At 32.2% G+C, this 20249-nt stretch overlaps 1 protein-coding gene across 1 annotated transcript; it reads left to right on the forward strand.

Annotated features, from left to right (window-relative positions):
* Positions 1–5011: 5011 nt before the first annotated feature.
* LOC140823074 (probable serine/threonine-protein kinase WNK4) lies at positions 5012–8690 on the forward strand. Its single transcript, XM_073184190.1, has 8 exons — positions 5012–5142; positions 5226–5342; positions 6192–6457; positions 6555–6778; positions 6898–7055; positions 7151–7469; positions 7649–7954; positions 8047–8690. The coding sequence occupies exons 2-8, from the start codon at positions 5253–5255 to the stop codon at positions 8562–8564; spliced, it is 1881 nt and encodes a 626-aa protein (XP_073040291.1). The 5' UTR covers positions 5012–5142; positions 5226–5252; the 3' UTR covers positions 8565–8690.
* Positions 8691–20249: the final 11559 nt, after the last annotated feature.

Here is a 20249-nt window from a genome sequence, read left to right on the forward strand (position 1 = left end):
AAAATTTTGTACCATTAGGTAACAAAAATTGTGCTTTATCACATCCTTTAATCAAGTCTACAGGACCTGATATTGTATTCACCGTTGTTTTTGTTGGTTTTAGTTCCAAGAAATATCTTTTATCTCGGAGGATAGTGTGCGTTGTACCACTATCGGGTATGCAAACTTCAGCTTTGCTCATAGCATTTTCCATATTTGAACTTCAAAAAAATATGCAATGAAATAAAATTACTGAAAATACATATGTAAATATAACACATATCATAATTATACAATAAAACATTATTACATGAATACATGAAAAATCAATTATTGTACATTTATATTCTACCATTAAATTGTTCATTTTCAGAGAAATCATTGAGAAAATCTGTAGCATCAAAATTGTTCATTTCTATCCCACCAACATGTTGATCATTTCCAGAGAAATCATTCATAAAATCACCAGCATCAAAATGAGTTGAATCACTCTAACGGTCACTGCGTTCAGTGAAGTTGGTCTCCTTTTCTTTCCCCTTTAATGATTCTTTATAAAGTTTACAAAGATGCTCAGGGGCTCGACAAACTTTGGACCAATGTCCTGGAGTACCACATCTGTAACAAGAACTTTCATATCTTTTTGAGTGATTCTCATTAATACTTATATTCTCATGATGCCTTTTCTGTGGATGGTTTGGGACGCTCTTTTGAGATGAGTTATAAAAATAACTATCTCTATTATTTTCAAAACCACGGCCTCGACCACGACCACGGCCAATTCCACGTCCACGTCCACGTCCACGACCTCGACCTCGACCTCGACCAAAATCTTGTCTATGAATTTTATTTTGGTTCCGAGGTTTAAATTCATTTTTACTTACAGCATTTACTTCGGGAAATGCTGTTGATCCAGTGGGTCGGGACTGATGATTTCTCATTAATAGCTCATTGTTCTTTTCCGCCACAAGAAGACAGGCGATGAGCTCAGAATATCTCGCAAATCCACGTACTCTATATTGTTGCTGTAAAGTAATATTTGATGCATGAAATGTGGAAAATGTTTTTTCAAGCATCTCAGATTCTGTGACCTCATGTCCACAAAATTTTAATTGCGAGATTATTCTATACATCGCCGAATTGTAATCACTGACTTTTTTAAAATCTTGGAATCTCAGTGTATTCCATTCATCCCGGGCGGTCGGAAGTATAACTTCCCTTATATGTTCAAATCTTTCTTTTAATCCCTTCCACAAAGCCATGGGATTTTTTTCAGTCAGATATTCACATTTCAATCCATCGTCGAGATGTCGACGCAAAAATATCATGGCTCTTGCCTTTTCTTGTGACGTGCATATGCCATTTTCTTTAATGGTCTTGCTTAGACCCAATGACTCAAGATGCATTTCTACATCTAGAGTCCATGGCATATAATTCTTTCCCGTGATGTCGAGCACAATAAATTCGAGCTTCGTTAAATTTGACATGGTGGTACTAAAAAAAATTACGATGCAGTTTATTAGTTAATAAATATTGCAATACAAAGTAACGGATAAATAACAAGTACAAGTATTTGTAAAAATAAAGAAAACGCACGAGGAGGATATTCTCCGATAAATACAAGACTCGTGAGTATGATAACCAAAATAATTAAAAATATCCTTGAGAAAGCCATCTTCTTTTTTCTTCGAAAAATTTGATGATGAATAATTTTTAGAGAAGAAGAGAAAGTTGGAGTGATTGAATGTGTTTGTGAGATGATATTTATAGGACAAAAACTAGCCGTTTGTTACCGTTTATGACCGTTGGTGTACAAAAAATAAATGTATGTATTTGTATAATTTTATGGTAATAATATGATGTATATAATATTAGACATGTTTAAATAATTATGTATCTCATATCATAATATTATAATGAATGTCATAATTTATTTTGTTTAAAAACCTTATAGGATTTTATACTTGTCGTATCCCTTACCGGGAGTGTGGGATGTCGTCTTAACATCCTCCCAGGATTTATAACAAGTTTATGAAAAATTTATTTTATTATTTCTAATAATAACATTATATTGTATATTAAATAAATACACAATAAATAAATAACAGTAAAATAAATATAATTACTTTTGTTACCTTTTTCTTCTGTTTGGAGCTTGGAAAAGTATGTAGGACTTTTAGAGCTTCGTGCTGATAACGTGTTGTGAAAAAGTAAAAATTTATGGTAAAAAAGTAAAAATCTCAAACTCTCAAAATTTACCAAACTACACACTTTATAATATTTTTCTCTCTACTCAATTGTGATTTTCTTCACAAATGAGAGATCTATTTATAGAGTTTCATTACACATAATCCAAAAATAAAATACATCATTACCTACATCATCACACACAAATTTCTAACTTTACAACTCTTATTTTCAACATTCAAATATTCAACTATTACTTTTTCCATATTAAAATATATTATTTCAACATAACATGTTGTGAAAAAGTAAAAATTTATGGTAAAAAGTAAAAATCTCAAACTCTCAAAATTTACCAAACTACACACTTTATAATATTTTTCTCTCTACTTAATTGTGATTTTCTTCACAAATGAGAGATCTATTTATAGAGTTTCATTACACATAATCCAAAAATAAAATACATTCATTTTTATTTAAAGATAAATGCAAATTTTTGAGTTTTAATCATATAAATCTTTAAAATTTGATTTTCATGGGATAAGTTGGATTTTTTTGTTTTTTTGTTTTTTTTCTTAAACCACTAAATCCACCGGATATTATTTATTTAATATAAATACTCTCTTATATAATTCATGTGATAATAATAAAACTTATATTATATATATTAAATATAAAATAAATAAAAATAATGAGAAACAACAAATTTTTTTCTTCCATTTGAAGTATTGGACGTTGTTTTGTTTCATTTTTCTTTTTTATGATATGAATTTTAATTTGAGTAATATTAGTTTGATTATCGCTGCACATATCACGTAAGAGAAAAACAATACCAAATAAATTACATTCCATGAAATTAGTGGTTTCAGACAAAAATAGACCAACAAATAAATTTAATTTATTGTATGAAAGCCAAATTTTAATAAGTTATAGAACTAAAATCCAAAACATAATAATTTACAAAACTAAAATTACAATTTTTTATTTACCAATTTTCATATGATGCACCAAATTTATCTCCACACTTTCATAAACATGTCAATTATTTTTTAATGATGTTACATGTACATCAAGTATATGTACAATTGTTATATCTATTTCGAATATGGCCAAATTATTCCGTAAACACTTAAAAATTACAATTCACTTTTTGAAAGTCACTTTCTAGGAAGAAAAAAACACACATTTCTTTCAAGTGAAATATATATTTATATATACATAATTTTGTTACTACAATATCATATTTGTATTTTAAAGTGTAATAAAATTCACCATTTCACAGAATTCTTCCAAATTTGATTATTTCTCAACAATATCATTTTGCTGAGGAGATCTCATTCATGCCTAATTCTTTAATTATCTAGATAGGATGCTGGCTTACTTCAAATTCTATAAACTATTTTTCTCATTTTGAATACGTTTTAAAACTTTGATCAATTGGACACTTCCCAATTATGGTCATATCTTCTTCTTTTTCCCCCTAAAAAAAGAAAGTAGATTTTGGGCTCATATATATTTAACATTATTTTAAACGTGGGATTCATAGCAGGGAAAAGAACCCCACCAAATATATAAAAGAAGGCAAAAACTTGTGTGAGACGGTCTCACGGATATTATTTGTAAGACGGATCTCTTATTTGGGTCACCCATGAAAAAGTATCACTTTTTATGCTAAGAGTATTACTTTTTATTGTGAATATGGGTAGGGTTGACCCGTCTCACAGATTATGATCCGTGAGACGGTCTCACATGAGACTCACTCATAAAAGAAACCAATTTAAGTCAAACTTGTCCTCCTCCATAGGATTTAACAATTTTGCGTCACGTAATGTTATTGCGTTTCTTTGTCATATAGTTATCCACGAATGGTCATGTTTCGTTTTTAAAGTTTAGAAAAATAATATTTTATATTTAGTCCACGGCATTAATAACTAACTCAAATCAATTTTATAATGGTGGCACTCGACTTAATTGTTTAATCTGACTCGGATTTTTATTGATAATGTTTATCTCCTTATTTTTTTTCAGCAATTTGATCATTACGTTATGTTAAAATATGAAATAGTTGCTGTTTCTCACGAAAATTTGTTTGGAATTATCCGACTTCTTTATCAAGCGTCGGTGTATCCCGATTCGACCGTTGATTCCAATTCTTTCGGTATGACTTCAAAGCTAAAAATGTGAACTGAGGAATGTGATGAAATTGTAGAGAGAATCCATTAATAACATCAAATTTAATCATGTTATGAACTTGAACGACATTTTTTACAAGAAAGTTGAAAGAATATACCAAAATCTACAGAAACTAGAGTGCTGAAAATTGAAAATTTACAGACGAACTATTGAGAGAAATTGAAGAAGCTTTGCTGCTGTGTTTTGTTGAATGTTTGTCGTGTGTTTTTTCTGATTCTTCCTCTCAGCTTTTGTTCCATTCTATCGAATAGTTTGGTCATCTTTCACGATCATCCATCGTGGGTCGTGTACTAACTAGTTCTTCTCATCATGGTCTTCAACTGACTCCTTTTTGGACATGTCTACTGCTGGGTTCTCACATTGGTCATCTTTCACGATCATCCATCGTGGATCGTGTACTAACTAGTTCCTTTCATCATGGTCTTCAACTAACTCTTTTTTGGACATGTCTACTGCTGGGTTCTCACATTATGCGAGCTTATATTATTAATATGTTTCAAAGATTTGGGCTAAACAGTTACATTTATGCGACGGATCGGAAGTTCATATCCTACCTCTAATTTGTTATAAGCAGTATACTTTTGACACATTCACAAGTTTTCTAAAAATTTACGTAAATAAACAGTGTCTTTTTCTTATATATATATATATGTGTGTGTGTGTCACCCCTGTTCTATTCTATTCTATATACTGTACAATATTCCTCCTGTCAGTTTCTGCCGTCAATTTGGTCAATCAAATCGGCGAAGAAGATGGTTTTCGATCATCCTACGAATTGATTCCTGCAAAAGCTTTTACGTTTTCTTCGATTATATGTTTCACTTGCGACAAACATGAACGCGCACCTCGAAATTTTCTCTCCTTTTTTTTTCAGATGAAATAATAAATAATTTACGAATATGAGCAGACTGGGGTTTGTGGAGCAGGCCCGCGAATCGACTGGAGGTCAGGAAGTTGTTCAAATCGATCCAACTGGCCGCTATGCTCGAGTGAGTTCCTGTTTGATAAAATTTCACAGTCGGACGAATTGAAAGAGTTTATATAACGTCCACTTTTTAACTTTTGATTGAATTTTTTTGGTAATCATGGTCAAATCATGGTTTTTTACTTAATTAAAAAGCTACTTTTGAATAGATGATTGGTTATAGAAAGGGATATTAGTTAACGAGGTTCCATAAATTAACAGAAAAAGTACTGTGTGATTAATTAATAGATCTTGATGTTTGTTTGTTTGTTTGTTCTTTAATCATTTGCTATTATTTTACATCGTAATACATCATCAAATATTGTAGAAAATTGTAAATTCGGGCTGCTAGGTATGAATTTAGTGAAATGATTTTTGTTTCCTTCATGAAACCTCTTCTATATTTGTTTTCAGAAGGGTGGTAATAATCTTGGCTTGTTAAACGATATGTTTTTATAACCAAAATAACCTGATAGAAGTTCAAATGAGTACAACTTTTAGATCGTAATTTTATATCCCTCCTTGTTACGCTGATAGACTGACGGTGATACTACTAATTATTGTTGAATAAAGGCTATGTTTAACCAAGAATCTTGCGTTTACTTTGTCATGTATGTGAGGTTAATTTCTATTTCTACGTCATTGCTCAATGTTTGAGTGGCTGATGGACTCAGTTTGGAATTAAATGCATGAAAGTGTTTATAATACTATGCGATGGACTCGATTTCGAGAAACTTTGATTGATAACTTTCATAGGGTATGGATGAACGATTGTAAGTTCTCATCTTGTGGACCTTAAACATGACCATAGCTTCATAAAGATTCCTTTCTATTTGTATTTGTCTTGAATTTTTTAAACGTGAGTATGTGGCAGTTTGATGAAGTTCTTGGAAAGGGGGCTATAAAAACGGTGTACAAGGCAATTGATGAGGTGCTTGGAATCGAAGTTGCATGGAACCAAGTGAATCTCACTGATTTGCTTCATTCACCAGACGATTTGCAACGCCTTTACTCTGAAGTTCATCTACTCAGTACACTCAATCATCACTCGATCATCCGATTCTACACTAGTTGGATCAATGCTGAACAGAGAACGTTTAACTTTATTACCGAAATGCTCACTTCTGGCACTCTAAGAGAGTAATGTTACTTTCTACTTCTATTCCAGTATAAAGGACTTCTGTTCCAGTTTGTAATCTGATCCTGAGATATATGACCTTGGATTAGATTAATGCAGATTCAGAGTGAAGTATAAAGGAATCAGTATGCGAGCCATAAAGATATGGGCACACCAAATACTTGAAGGTATTGTGTATTTACATGGACATGATCCTCCTGTGATTCATAGAGACCTTAAGTGTGATAATATATTTGTCAACGGACACCTTGGACAAGTGAAGATTGGTGATCTTGGTCTGGCAGCAATACTCAGTGGGCCGCGGAGAGCACATAGCGTTATAGGTACTTGTCCTTGGTTATACATGTTTCATTTGATGTATTAATAAATAAAATCCGTAGAATTTTAATTTCATGGTGATCCCAGGAAAGTTTGTTGTATCTATTTTTCTAATACTTTGTAGGCACACCGGAGTTTATGGCACCCGAGTTGTATGAAGAAAACTATAACGAACTGGTTGATGTCTACTCTTATGGGATGTGTGTTCTAGAGATGGTCACTTCCGAATATCCGTACAGTGAATGCATCAATCCTGCTCAGATATACAAGAAAGTGACATCAGTAAGATCTTTGTTACAAATTTTAGCAAACAATGAAAAAAATGTAAAACCAGATCAGACACTGAAGGGGTCACCACTTTAATGTTTTGTTTGAAGGGTAAAAAGCCAAGGGCGTTTTACAAAGTTCAAGATTTGGAGGCCCAACGATTCATCGGAAAATGCTTAGAGCCTGCATCAAAGCGATTATCTGCCAAAGACCTGTTGCTTGATCCATTTCTTGTAACTGCCAATTTTCATGATCAGATAGAGTCAGATATAGCCATTCAGAAGCCTTTTCTGAACGCAAATGTTGACCTTGAGCACCTATGGTCGAATGATGACGATGTACCTAAGACTAATATGACAATTACTGGGAAGCTGAACCCTGAGGACGATACCATGTTCCTTAAAGTGCAGATTGCTTCCGATAAAGAAGGTATCTCTGATTATCATACAATTTTGTATAATGGAAAACACTTGATTATGCATTTATCATATGATTTGTTTTCCATGTTGAGTGAGCTCCGGCTGAACTTATTGCACATTTCATCAAAATGCCACCAATTTGGAGTAAAATTTGATGATATTGGTAACCATTTTTCGATTACTTTTCAGGTGGTGCTAGAAACGTCTTTTTTCCCTTCGACATAGTCAACGATACTCCCATAGATGTCGCAAATGAAATGGTGAAGGAATTAGATATCACGGACTGGAAACCATCAGAAATCGCAAATATGATAGATGGCGAGATATCTGGTCTAGTTCCCGATTGGAACTCAGACAGCAAAAATTATCAAGAAAATTATAGTGATCAACAAATATCCTACTCAAGTTCTGTATCGTCCCAAGTGTCATTCTCGAGTTCAATTGCATCCCAACGGATGGATGTGAAGCTTCATAGTCATTGGCTTCATGTTCAAGGTATCGTTTGTCGTATTTGATAAGTATTTTTGTTCCTCCATTCCCTGTGTATGAGATGATGAGGCAAACTAAACCGGCTGTCTTTTTTGTAGATGACTTGTTTGATGACACTAGCTCTCAGAGCTCAGCACATTCCGAAAAATACTCAAACTGGGCATACCATTCTGCTGATGAAAATGATCGTGAAATGAGACAAAAAAGACATGATCGAACTGATGCTGATGATCATATTCCTTCTCGATTCTATCCTGGAGAAAATTCTACCACCGGCCAAAATCTAGCTCAGAATTGCTGTAAACAATGCAAGGAGATGTTAGAATACTCAAATAAAAAATCCACTTGCAAGCACAAGAAGGGAACACTTGGATTAACAAAAAACCGGTCTCTGGTAGATACACGAAGCCAGTTGCTACATCAGTCTCTGGTGAAGGAGGTTAATAGAAGAAGATTATTTAAGACAGCCGGGGACGTTGAAAGCATCGGTTTTCAATCGCCTTATGAAGTTTTTGGTAATCTTAGTACACAACGAATGAATGGTATGTCTTCTTCTTCTTGTTCTTCGAGATGGCCTAATCATCTTAAAGGCATGCAAAACCATAGAGCAAGATAAGTCAAAATTAAGATTTTGATCAATGCCATGTGTAATTTTCGTTTCTACTTTGTAATAACTATCTATAAACAAATGTTTGAGTGCAGTAAACTGCATAAATGGGGTGTTCTCCGTTTGTTATGTAAATTTTATAGCTCTTTTGTTAGTTTTATCCCAACAGCGGAAAAATTGAGGGAAGTGAAATCATGTATACCAGTGAACCTTGACATGGCAAACTGTAATTTTTTGTACAGTATAATTGTCTTCGGATAAATTTTTTTCTAAATCAGAATTGTCTTGATATTTTATTTTGTATACTTCGTTTTTTTTACTTCTGGAAAAATGGATAAATATTGTTTTCGGGAAGAAAATTTGGTGCGTGTTGTAGACTAGTTTCTAAAAAGCGAAGAAGGACGAACTTACATGTGAAAAGGGTTCCTAATTTTTATTATAATTTAAAAATTTTCAAGCCTGATCAATAGATTAAATAATATATAAAAATAAAAATAAAATAAAATTTAAGATTTAATAATGACAGAGTATAATGATATAAGCTTGTGACCACATGCCCACATCCAAATTTACCCGGAAGGAAGTCCCCTCCAAGGAGAAGTCAGGTTGTGAACGAAAGATAGTGAATTGATGATGAATTTGCAAAACTTATATTAAAAAAAATAACTAAAAATATACCTTGTCTTTCATTTCAATTATATAGAAATACATTTTGAAAACATAATCAATCCCCCTAAAAATTAAGGTGTACTTGTGTATAAACAATTAATTTATAAATACTATTATATAAATAATCTATCCTCTATGTTAGTTAATTAACTTAGTCTCTAGGTATAACCATTTTTAGAAATGGTGATACAACATTTATCCTGCTAAACAACTTACTTTTAAAACATATTTTAAATATAATTGTATCATTATTATTTTTTTAAAAATACACACATTATACAAACTATAATTTTAAATACAACAACAAAATATTATAAATATTTTCATATAATTGTTCATAACAATGCTTTTATAATTGCACCGGTGATCGAAGTAGTCCACTTTAAAAAATATTTCAACTGTTGCACTGGCTTAATCAGATAGTCAGATCAGAATACTGTTATATCATATAAAATATTAATATAATACAATAAATAATATTTTAAAATTTAAAACATAAAAGATGTATATAAATAGACAAAAAAATATTTAACTATGTACATATTTTCAAAATACAAATTATAATAATATATATTTTTAAAAATAGATTAAGCTAAAAGATATTGATAAAATACCAGAACTAATCCCTTCAATATAGTTGCTGGTTATGCTCCGTTCAGCTTGATCTTGCAACAACTATTTTTCCTAGATATCTTCCGAATTATCCTAGGTGATAAGAAATATGACTTATAACAATTTGAGTTTTCCGTTCATCCGTTTTTTTTTCTTGTTATTTGAATCACTGAATTATGAGATATCATCGAAACACTTCAGCTTGCCGGAAACAAGTTGTGAGGAGATATAATTTCAGCTTATCACATCCGAATTTCAATCTATCAACTATGTAAGACCCAAAATTAAAACGAAGTAATCCAACTGCATGTAAATTTAGGAAAAATGAAAAATGACTAATTAAATTATTTTAGTTGCTTAAATTAATTATGGTTGATATGTTTATATGATTTTAAAGTAGTTTTATACTTGAATGCGTAAAGCTGTATTTTTAAAAGTTATTCGAGATATGATCGAGGAACGGAGACCAATGGCTGAAAAATAGAAAATATTTTTATTAATAATTGTTTTTAATTATTTAAAATGTTGATGCTATATGATATTTTTGAAAATAAGGAGTTTTGAGGTGATTTTATACGCCGGGATGTAATTTTTAACAGGTATTCGATTTTCAACTAAAATATGAACTTTTTGACAACTCGGCTAATCATTTCACGAATTTTCCTGAAAGAAATATTTTAATATGCACTATTGGGCTTAATGGGCCTATTGTACTATGCTAATAGGCCTATGCTTGTACACTTATTATTTTATCAAATAATTAAGCCCAAAACCCTACCCCAAACCCTTATAACTCACGCCTCTCCCCTCCTAAAACACACAAACTATTTTCCCCTCAAACACACGGCACACACACGATTTATTCAAGGGAAAGCATCGGCTCTTCCAAGAAAAAATTCAGCCAAGGGTTCACGTCGTCGTTCTTCGCATCGTCAATGTATTTTCGTGCGTAATATACGCAAAGGCATGCCATAATTCTTTCTTTCTCATCTATCACACCCTAATATGTATTTAATTATAGTTTGCATGAAAAACATGAATCCCTTTTCATTATTTTCGTTTTTATGCATAACCATGTGATTATTGTTTGAGTTTTGTTTTCCAAAACTTGATATTTAATTGCGTGAATGGGCTGCCATGATTAAGGACTGAGATGGAATGCTTTTACACAACATTAGGAGTCCTAAGATGCATGGTGATAGGCTGCACATGAACTAGAACAAGATGGAACCATATTGCACGTTTTGTTGGAAAGTGATCAGTTAAGCGAGAAGCACGGTGCATGGCTCGGCCAAGGCTTTACCAGGGTTAGTCTAGGACGTGGTTGGGCATAGAGAGGAGTCCTAGCCATGCTAGGACTCAAGCTAGTCAGCTAGGGAAGAGTCCAAGCGAACTAGGACTTTGCCCAAAGCCACCCGAGAGCAGCAGCCTGCAGGGAAGGCTCGCTACTGGGGTTAGGGGTCAGGGTTCCAGGCTAGGTCATTTAGGGTCTTGAGAGGGTTCACGAGGGACTGGATCGGTGTTGTCTCGAGGACAGGGGTCCTAGCTGGGTTTCGAAGAGTCTTAGTGGGTTGCTTCTAGGTTCGCACAACACGCGTCTTGTGCAGGGGGCTTCGGCACGAGTTAGGGCTAGGTCCTAGGGGGCCAGTGGGTCTAGCAGGGTTCAAGGGAAGTCTGGTCAGGAGTTGGATCGAGGTGGCTCGGGCTAGGCTCGATGAAACCGATAGTTGGCTCAAGGGTTTGGTTTTTAGGGTTTCTTTGGAGAAGGGTTCGAACTTGGTTCCACGGAGGTGAATCATGGTTCACGAGAGTAAATTAAATATAGAAATTCTATTTTTTAAATTTGGGAATTTTATATTAAAGTATTAAAACGCATTACGAATTGTTAATTATGAAATAAATAAAAAGCCATGAATTAAAGCTAAATAAAAATATCAAAATTTTTACATCTAGGGGTAAAACGGTCATTTTACACCTGAAAATAGTAAACGTCATGGCAGTGTCCGGAATGCTGTAAAATATGTTAATATGGTTATTTTAAATGTTTGTGAAATTTTATGATGAAACGTTAGCGCTAAAATATATGTTGCATGCTTGGTTCAAAAGAAAAATGATTATTATATGCATGAATGTTATAAAATCATGAAAATATGAAATGTTGAAGGGAGTGAGGTAATTGTGACTAATACGATGATACTATGATATGATGATACGTAATGTAGTGACCCGTTCCAGAATCACCTACTAATCAAGAGTTAAGCATGCAATTAACTAAATTAATAACAATCATAGATAATTGCGGAAATGGTCAACAAACGATAGATATACAACCCAAATGAAGTCCAGAATAACTCAGAATAAAAATATGCGGTACAACCATATCGAAACAAACAGTACTGAAGAACTAAACCAACCGGCTACTCAACGTCCTCATCATCCTCCTCCTGAGCCATCCAACCTGAGGCCTGCCCCGTGGGAATGGGGTGTCCAAGATAAACAAAACCGAGGACGTGAGCGATAAGAACGCCCAGTACAAAAGCATGAGTATACAAGCCTATATGAAATGCACATGCTATGATATGATACCAGGGTAGTCAAGAAACGGGAGTCACAAAAGATCTCAATATGCTCAGTCTAGAGGCGCCAAGTGGATAGTGCCGCGCGGTACTCCTCTGGGTCACTGCATCCACTACAAGATCAGACGTGGACCTAAAATGTCCCGGATCACCGAAGCCCTCCGGACCCGTCGGCCACTGTGTACTCTCGGTGTCCATGCGTCCACAAGACAGGGCTGAGCGGCCCCACAAGATATAGCTTATCTCGAAAGAGATACAGCTCAACAATAAAGGCTATCTCGAAAGAGATACGGCTCAAGATGAAATGTAACATGCAGCAATAAGCGTGACATAATAGCATGCATCATATGACATATATCAATGCAGCAAATAATCATGCAACACATATAAGAATGTATACTCGACCAGGATATCTCGGATAGTACTTTCGTACCTCTAGTAAAGCAATCCTAGTCCACAGGAAATCCTATCAATCGGGTCTAGTCCGTCGTCAGCCCTGACAATATTGAGCTCCCTGACTGACCTTCTCGGACCGTCGGCTATGCCCGGCTGCTCTGTCCCGGGCTGCTCTTCCCTTCCCGGGCTGATCTTCCCTTCCTGGCTGCTCTTCCCTTCCCGGGCTGATCTTCCCTTCCCGGGCTGCTCTTCCCTTTCTGGGCTGCTCTAGAGAGCTAAAACTTGCATTTAAACACACAGTACCCCCTCCACAATGAGAAATCCCATGGCATATTTATAGACCTCAGTCTGCATGAACGTGTCAACCAAATCCCATGCATCCGGACATCTGTCGCTAGGCAGCATGCACAAAGACACCTCACCTTACATGCATGAACGTGTCCAACAATTACCATGCACTTGACACGTGTCCGGCAGGCGTGTCAACCAAATACCCTTCCCGGGCTGATCTTCCCTTCCCGGGCTGATCTTCCCTTCCCGGGCTGTTCTTCCCTTCTCGGGCTGCTCTTCCCTTTCTGGCTACACCTCGGCTTACTCACACGAACTCTAAAGCCAAATTACACATGATTTACTTAATTAAAGATACTTAATCATGTTTATCTAAATAAATAGGATTCGGGCTACTACACGTAAGGCCAATGCTCAGTTTACAGGTGAGAGTGTCGCTAATGTCCTCGCTGCCTAGTACTGTGGTTACATGTAGATGGATCCATCGACCTTTAATATGAAAGTTACAATTAACGATCTGAATTCAACGGAAGGAAAATGTATACGTATATTATGATGAAAATGAATCTGTTTATTATGATATGAAAAATGTATAAGTTTATGCATGTTTATGAAATGTTATTTTAAGTAAAAGTATTTTCACTGTTGTATGTGATTATATAAGTATTAATTGATATCAATAATATGGTTTGCTGAGTCATTAGATTCACTAGGTGTGATGGATGTAAGTGAATATAGGGGTGAGCAAGATTTCGGTTAAACTGAATTAACAGACCGAACCGAGCCAATTCGGAAATTCGGTTCGGTTATTTCGAAAATTCGGTTTTCAAATTTAAAAAATTCTGCTATATCGGTTAATTCGGTTCGGTTACGCTTTTCAAAATTTTGAAATCGGTTAACCGAATTAACCGATATAATAAATACTATTGTTTAATAAATTTTTATTATTTATCAATTTATATATATTTTTTAATTTATAATTTTAAAATCGATATAATATGTATTAATTGTATTCAAAAAAAACTTATACATTTGTGATGTGTGTGATATTATGTTTTTATGCATTTGTGTAGATTGTAGTATTCAAGAAAAAATATATATATAATTAAAGTTAAATCACAATTTTTTTAAAAACTAATCAGTTAATTCGGTAACCAATCGAATTAACCGATTTTAATTCGGTTTGATTTTCATTGGTTATAAGAAATAATTCGGTCGGTTCGGTTAATGAAAAATATTTCTGTTCGGTTCGTTTATGGCTAATTCGGTTCGGTCAGTAACCAAACCGACCGAATGTTCATCCCGAGGTGAATATGATAATAATGATAATGAAGGTTTTGATAGTTGATCTTACTGGACTAAAGGTGCACATTACTTGAGGACCTGTGTTAGTTTTCCACACTTATGATTTAAAATTTATGTTAAAGATTTTTACGACTATTATAATTGATTTTGAGTGATTTTTGAGAGGCTGATAGTGTTATTATATTTTTGAAATATTGATAGTTAGGTTTGGCAAAACGTTTTACGACATTATGTTTTAAACTCTTTCATTTGAATTTTCAAATATAATCGGTTGTTTCATTTCAAAATGGTACAAGGTAATTTAAAGCATATATATGTTTTATTTTGGTCGAGGGAATTTTTTTTAGTACTTTTTAAGTAAAACGAGTAGTTGACGTTTCAAACTACGCATATGATGAAATATGTTAGAAACATAGTGATAATTTTGTTATCATCAAAACCAAAATTTCTTGCAATTATAGACCCAACAAAGTAATTTTCGTACACAAACTATTGATAAATTGATACAATAACTATTGTAAATAACTTATTTGATACATCATCAAATTTAAAATCAATTTTCTCCTTAACCCTAAATTACTTTTAAATCTAATTATTATTATTGCATTCAATTAGGTATACATCTTTATTTCATTATTATTTTATTAATTACCTTTTTTAATAATATACTTATTTAAAAATTATATTATGATAAGTATCATAGTCTATATATTTAAAAATATTAGAATTATTATTTAATACAAATATATCTCAATAGATAAAGTATATATCTAAATATATATATTTTAAACAAATTTACAAATAAAAATTAAATGTTATTATTATTTTTATTTATATATTAATAAAATTACAACTCAAAAAATAAATCATATATACAATTGAAATATAATAAAATAAATATATGTTGCAGGATTCAAGATATATTGTTATCAAACAATAAAAATAACCCTAATTATCATTTTAGTTTTTTACAAATTCAGTCTCGATTCATTAAGAACTTGGAAAAATATTCAATGTAGTAATTGTAAACCACAAAAAGCAAACAAATTTTATGATATATTGAAGTATATTTTATCAATGTATATGATAGATTTATTGAGTTTTAATTTATTGATTTATAATCATAATACTATAATATAGATAGAGAAAAAAAATATAATTTTATCATATATTAGTAAATATTTTTAAAATATATTATAATTCAATATTTAAAATATATTATAATTCAATATATATTTTATTATTTATAATTCTAACATTTTTATATAAAGGATATGATATTTATTTATTATAATATAATTATACTTTATTTATAATAAATTAATTATTTGCAGAAAATGTAATAAGCCTGAAAAAACTATGTTAATCAATGTTGGGGTAAACAAAAATTAATAATTTAGATATAGATGATAATCTTAAATAAACTTTATTTAAAATAATAATTGATTCAAATTTAGAATTTGATTATGAATCTAATATTTTTGACAATACTTCAGAAAATGAATTTTATAATTCAGAAGATATCTTAGATATTGGTTCTGAAAAAGAAGATTGTTAATGGTTGTATACAAGGACAATCTTGTATAAATCCTATAAATAATATTGATAATCAAAATGATGAGTTTTATAAACTCATTTATCAATTTAAAGATTTTAATGTATTAACTAATAATAATATTTTGAAATTTTTAAAAATGATTAAAGATTCTAATTTAAGAAATAATGTTATAGAACAAATAAAAAATATTTCCTCAACTAGTAATCAAACTAGTAATATACTACAAAGGATAATTAAACTTATTCTATGAAAGAAATTAATAAACTTTTACAGAAAATGTATAGTCAACAAAGTCTTGTGACTATACAAGATTTATAGTTAAAGAAAGAAATATTCTTAAAGAACAAAAAAAAAGTTTACAACAAAATAATTTAAATCTAAATAATAGAATTTCTATTATTGAAAATAATAAAGAAACATCTAATGAAGATTTTAGTTTAAATACTGAAGAATTTCATAATATGCTATTCATTGAGTCTAATCAACAATATTTATCTGTCTTAAGTATGATCATATCTCAAAAATGATATACAAATATTACCTTATTAATTGATAATTCATATAAGAAAAATTTTATCGCTATGATTGATAGTGGTGCAGATTTAAATGTTATACAAGAAAGATTAATTCATACTAAGTATTTTCATAAAACTACTCGTTATCTTTCTCACGCTGGAGGAGAACCTTTATAAATCAATTATAAATTTCCAAAAGCATATATATGCATGCAAGGATAAAACTTGTATTTCAACAAGTTTCTATTAGCGAAATCTATTTCAAGTTAACTAAATTTAGGACTTCTTTGTTTGTATAACAAATTTATCCTATAAACTTTGTTTATGAACAAGGAATTACATGAATTTTTGAAGGAAAACTTATTTCTTTTAGTTTATAAATAAACCTGTTAATAGAACACTAAATAAATTATAGGAAAAGATAGAAAAATATTTCAAATAAATTCTTTAAAAAAAGAAATAAAAATACTAACTATAGATGATATAATTCAAAATCCTAAATTACATGATAAAATTAAAATTAGTCATAATAAATTCTCTTTAGAAATTTGTAATGATTTTCCTAATGTTTTTTGGAATAGAAAAAACATATATTTCATTACCTTATGAAGATAATTTTAATGAAAAGGACATTATTATAAAAGCTAGGCATTGTCAAATTAATTATGAATATTTAGAAATATGCCAGAATGAAATTCATTCTTTATTAGACAAAGGTTTGACAAAACCTTTTAAATCTCATTGGTCTTGTACTGCCTTTTATTTTAATAATCATTCTAAACAGGAAAGAGAAGTTTCTAAATTAGTCATAAACTATAAACCTTTAAATAAGGTTTTAAAATAGTTTAGACATCCTATTACTAATAAAAAAAAGATTTATTAGATAGACTTGTTAATGCATTAATATTCTCAAAATTTGATTTAAAATCAGATTTTTGACAGATTCAAATAAAAGAATCTGGTAGATATAAAATTGGTTTTAATGGACATTATGAATGGGCAATAATATCATTTGGTTTTAAAAAATGCCCCGATATTTTTTTATTCTTATAGTAATTTTATAATTGTTTATATTGATGATATTTTAGTATTTTCAAATAATATTGAAACACATTTTAAATATTTCAACCATTTTTAAGGCGGTTTAAAAATCTTCTTAAACGGTTGGAAATGTGAATCACTATTAAGTGCGGAAAAACGGTTCACAATTTCCAGTGACAGCCTAAAAAGGTTGACAAGCTTTACAAAATGAAGCTGGAAAAGTATGTGCTTACAAGAAACTAACGACACGAGGTTTTTTATGGATGTTCGGAGATTGAATACTCCTACGTCACCCCTTCTTCCTCTTCAGGAAGAATTCCACTAAAAGACTTTGGCTTTACAAACTTTTTGCAACAGCCCACTCCAATCAGGACTTATCACATTGTCTTTTTTTGGAACTCTTAGTGATCACTTTACACGTCTGGATTTTAAGAACACTTTGTTCACCAGACACCACAACTTAACCAAATAACCAAAAAGTTACTGATATGAATAATCTAATTTTAGTAGCACAAAAATGATCCTTGAATGATCGAGTATCTTTCTGTTCAATGCGTGCTAATTGAACGATGAATCAAGTAAGCTTTGAGTGCGCTCTGAATCTCCAAGTATGAAATCAGATGATAGTTTTATAGTTGTGAAAGGAGTTCTCTTTCTCTCTTGCTACTTCTCTGTTAATATAGCCGATTGTTCCAACGGTCGGGAAGGACAAGCAACGTTAATCTGAGCCCTTGAACAGATGTGTCACTGTCATCTTTAAGAGCATTAATTGTTCTTTAATCGATTCATTTAATGTTATTTTTGCTCAGCATAGTTCTGAATCACATCTCTTGAGGAGTTCTCTTTTATGGTAACTGTTTTTAGCATCAGAACTTTGTAGTCTATACATTATCTTCTTTTTCTGGGATTTTGAAATAAATGCAGATCATTCTTGGAACTGGTGTAGAGATAAGTTAATTTTTGAGGCGGTGTAATTCTTTGAATGTCTAGAACCGGTCAGAGAATGTCTTTCAATAATTGAGCAATAAATAGCTCTCTTTAATGATCCAGTTTTGAGAAAGATCATTCAAGTCCACACTTATTTTTATCCAAACAGTTGAATTTGTAGGCGGTCTGAAACTCAAGCGGTTAGTCTTCGTGTGCTTTAGCCGGTTAGAATATATTCCAGTTGTTGAGCTGGGTGGTTGAACTGATACCTGTTACATATACGAAATACAGCTGTTCCCTGAAACAGTGAAGTGCTGTCTTGATTTTGTCATACACCAAAATTCTTGGGTAATAATGATTTCTTAACAATTTTCCCCTTTTTAGTGATGACAAAACCCAGCTGCAAAAACTATTCAATACAATGATATTTAAAGAGATAAGTACGAACAAAAAATTGTATTTCATTAAGTAAATGAAATTACAATTTAAAACAAAATAACTAACTAAATGGATAAAGCAATTAATTTTTTTTTTGACCTGAAATTTGTTCTACTTTGGCTCTTTCTTCCTTTTCTCTTAATTCTTTCATCATAGATAATTCTGCTTCTTGAATCGCCCTTTGTTGTTCTCTTTCCCCATTTTTGACATCACCATAAATAAGAAACTCCATAATTTCCGTGAGTTGAGCTCCTTGGGCATTCATTCGTTGGTCGACATGTTCTTGCAGGCTATTCATCTTGCTTGAGAGCTCAAGACACATGTTTAGATGTCCGGAATTATGATTTTCTTGACGTAGGGAGATGCTGGCATTAATGGCGGAGAATTCTTTACAAACATCCGACTTCATCATTTGAAAAGCATATTTGAGATCAAAATGTTTGCAGTTTAGAGAAATAATTGAATTGTCTAAATTGACAAGTTTTGATAGAATCTCTTGTTGGTCATGTTCATCTGATTGATCTTCTTTTTCAGAGGCATCCCGATCATCACATAATTTGGCTTTGAAAGAGGCCAGTTGAGAGGATGATGCTTTCCAACAAATTTTGAAGGTTGAGGCTCGTCGAGTTCCGCGGTTATGTCCTCAATAATTTTGTCGATATCAGCATGAGAGGTATAGGGTGACTTGCTGGTGTCAACCTTAGCATCTAGAGATACAGATGTATGACAATCTGTATGTATGCATGATACTGACCTCATCATTCTGAAGATTTTTGGAATATGAAATTGACGGTTCTTCGAGAGTAACTAGAGGAAGGTTTGTAACAGGGAGGGTTCTCAGAGTCAGGGTTTTGTTACTTGTAGGTTGTGTTGTTAGAGTCAGGGTTTTATTCCTCGTAGGTTGTGTTGTTATCAAAATCAGATAAAAACTGCACAGCCTCCTCGACAGACAAAGGCTGATTTGGTATTTCGATCTCACTGATTGCGTGAGAAGCATGCAGAGAATCTGAGACATCCTGGGGCAAGGTTGTTCGGTAATGGGATTATTCTCTAGCATGAGTATCTCAGTTGGGGAAATAGTTTAACTTCAGGTTTCTTGCCGGTCCAGATCTCATATGGAGACTTTTCATGTTTTTTATTGATCATAGACCGATTTTGAGTATAACTTGCTATATTGATGGCCTCCGCCCAAAACCATTGTGAGTTACTGGATTCTGCCAACATGGTTCTAGCTGCTTCCTTCAATGTGCGGTTCTTTCTTTCAGCTACTCCATTCTATTGGGGTGATCTTGCAGCTGACAGTTCATGTTTTATACCATTATCTTCAAGATAGGATGACATGAATGGGTTCAAAAATTCAGTTCCCCTG

This window comes from Primulina eburnea, chromosome 2 (assembly GCF_022965805.1).
Source record: "Primulina eburnea isolate SZY01 chromosome 2, ASM2296580v1, whole genome shotgun sequence".
Lineage (NCBI taxonomy): Eukaryota > Viridiplantae > Streptophyta > Magnoliopsida > Lamiales > Gesneriaceae > Primulina > Primulina eburnea.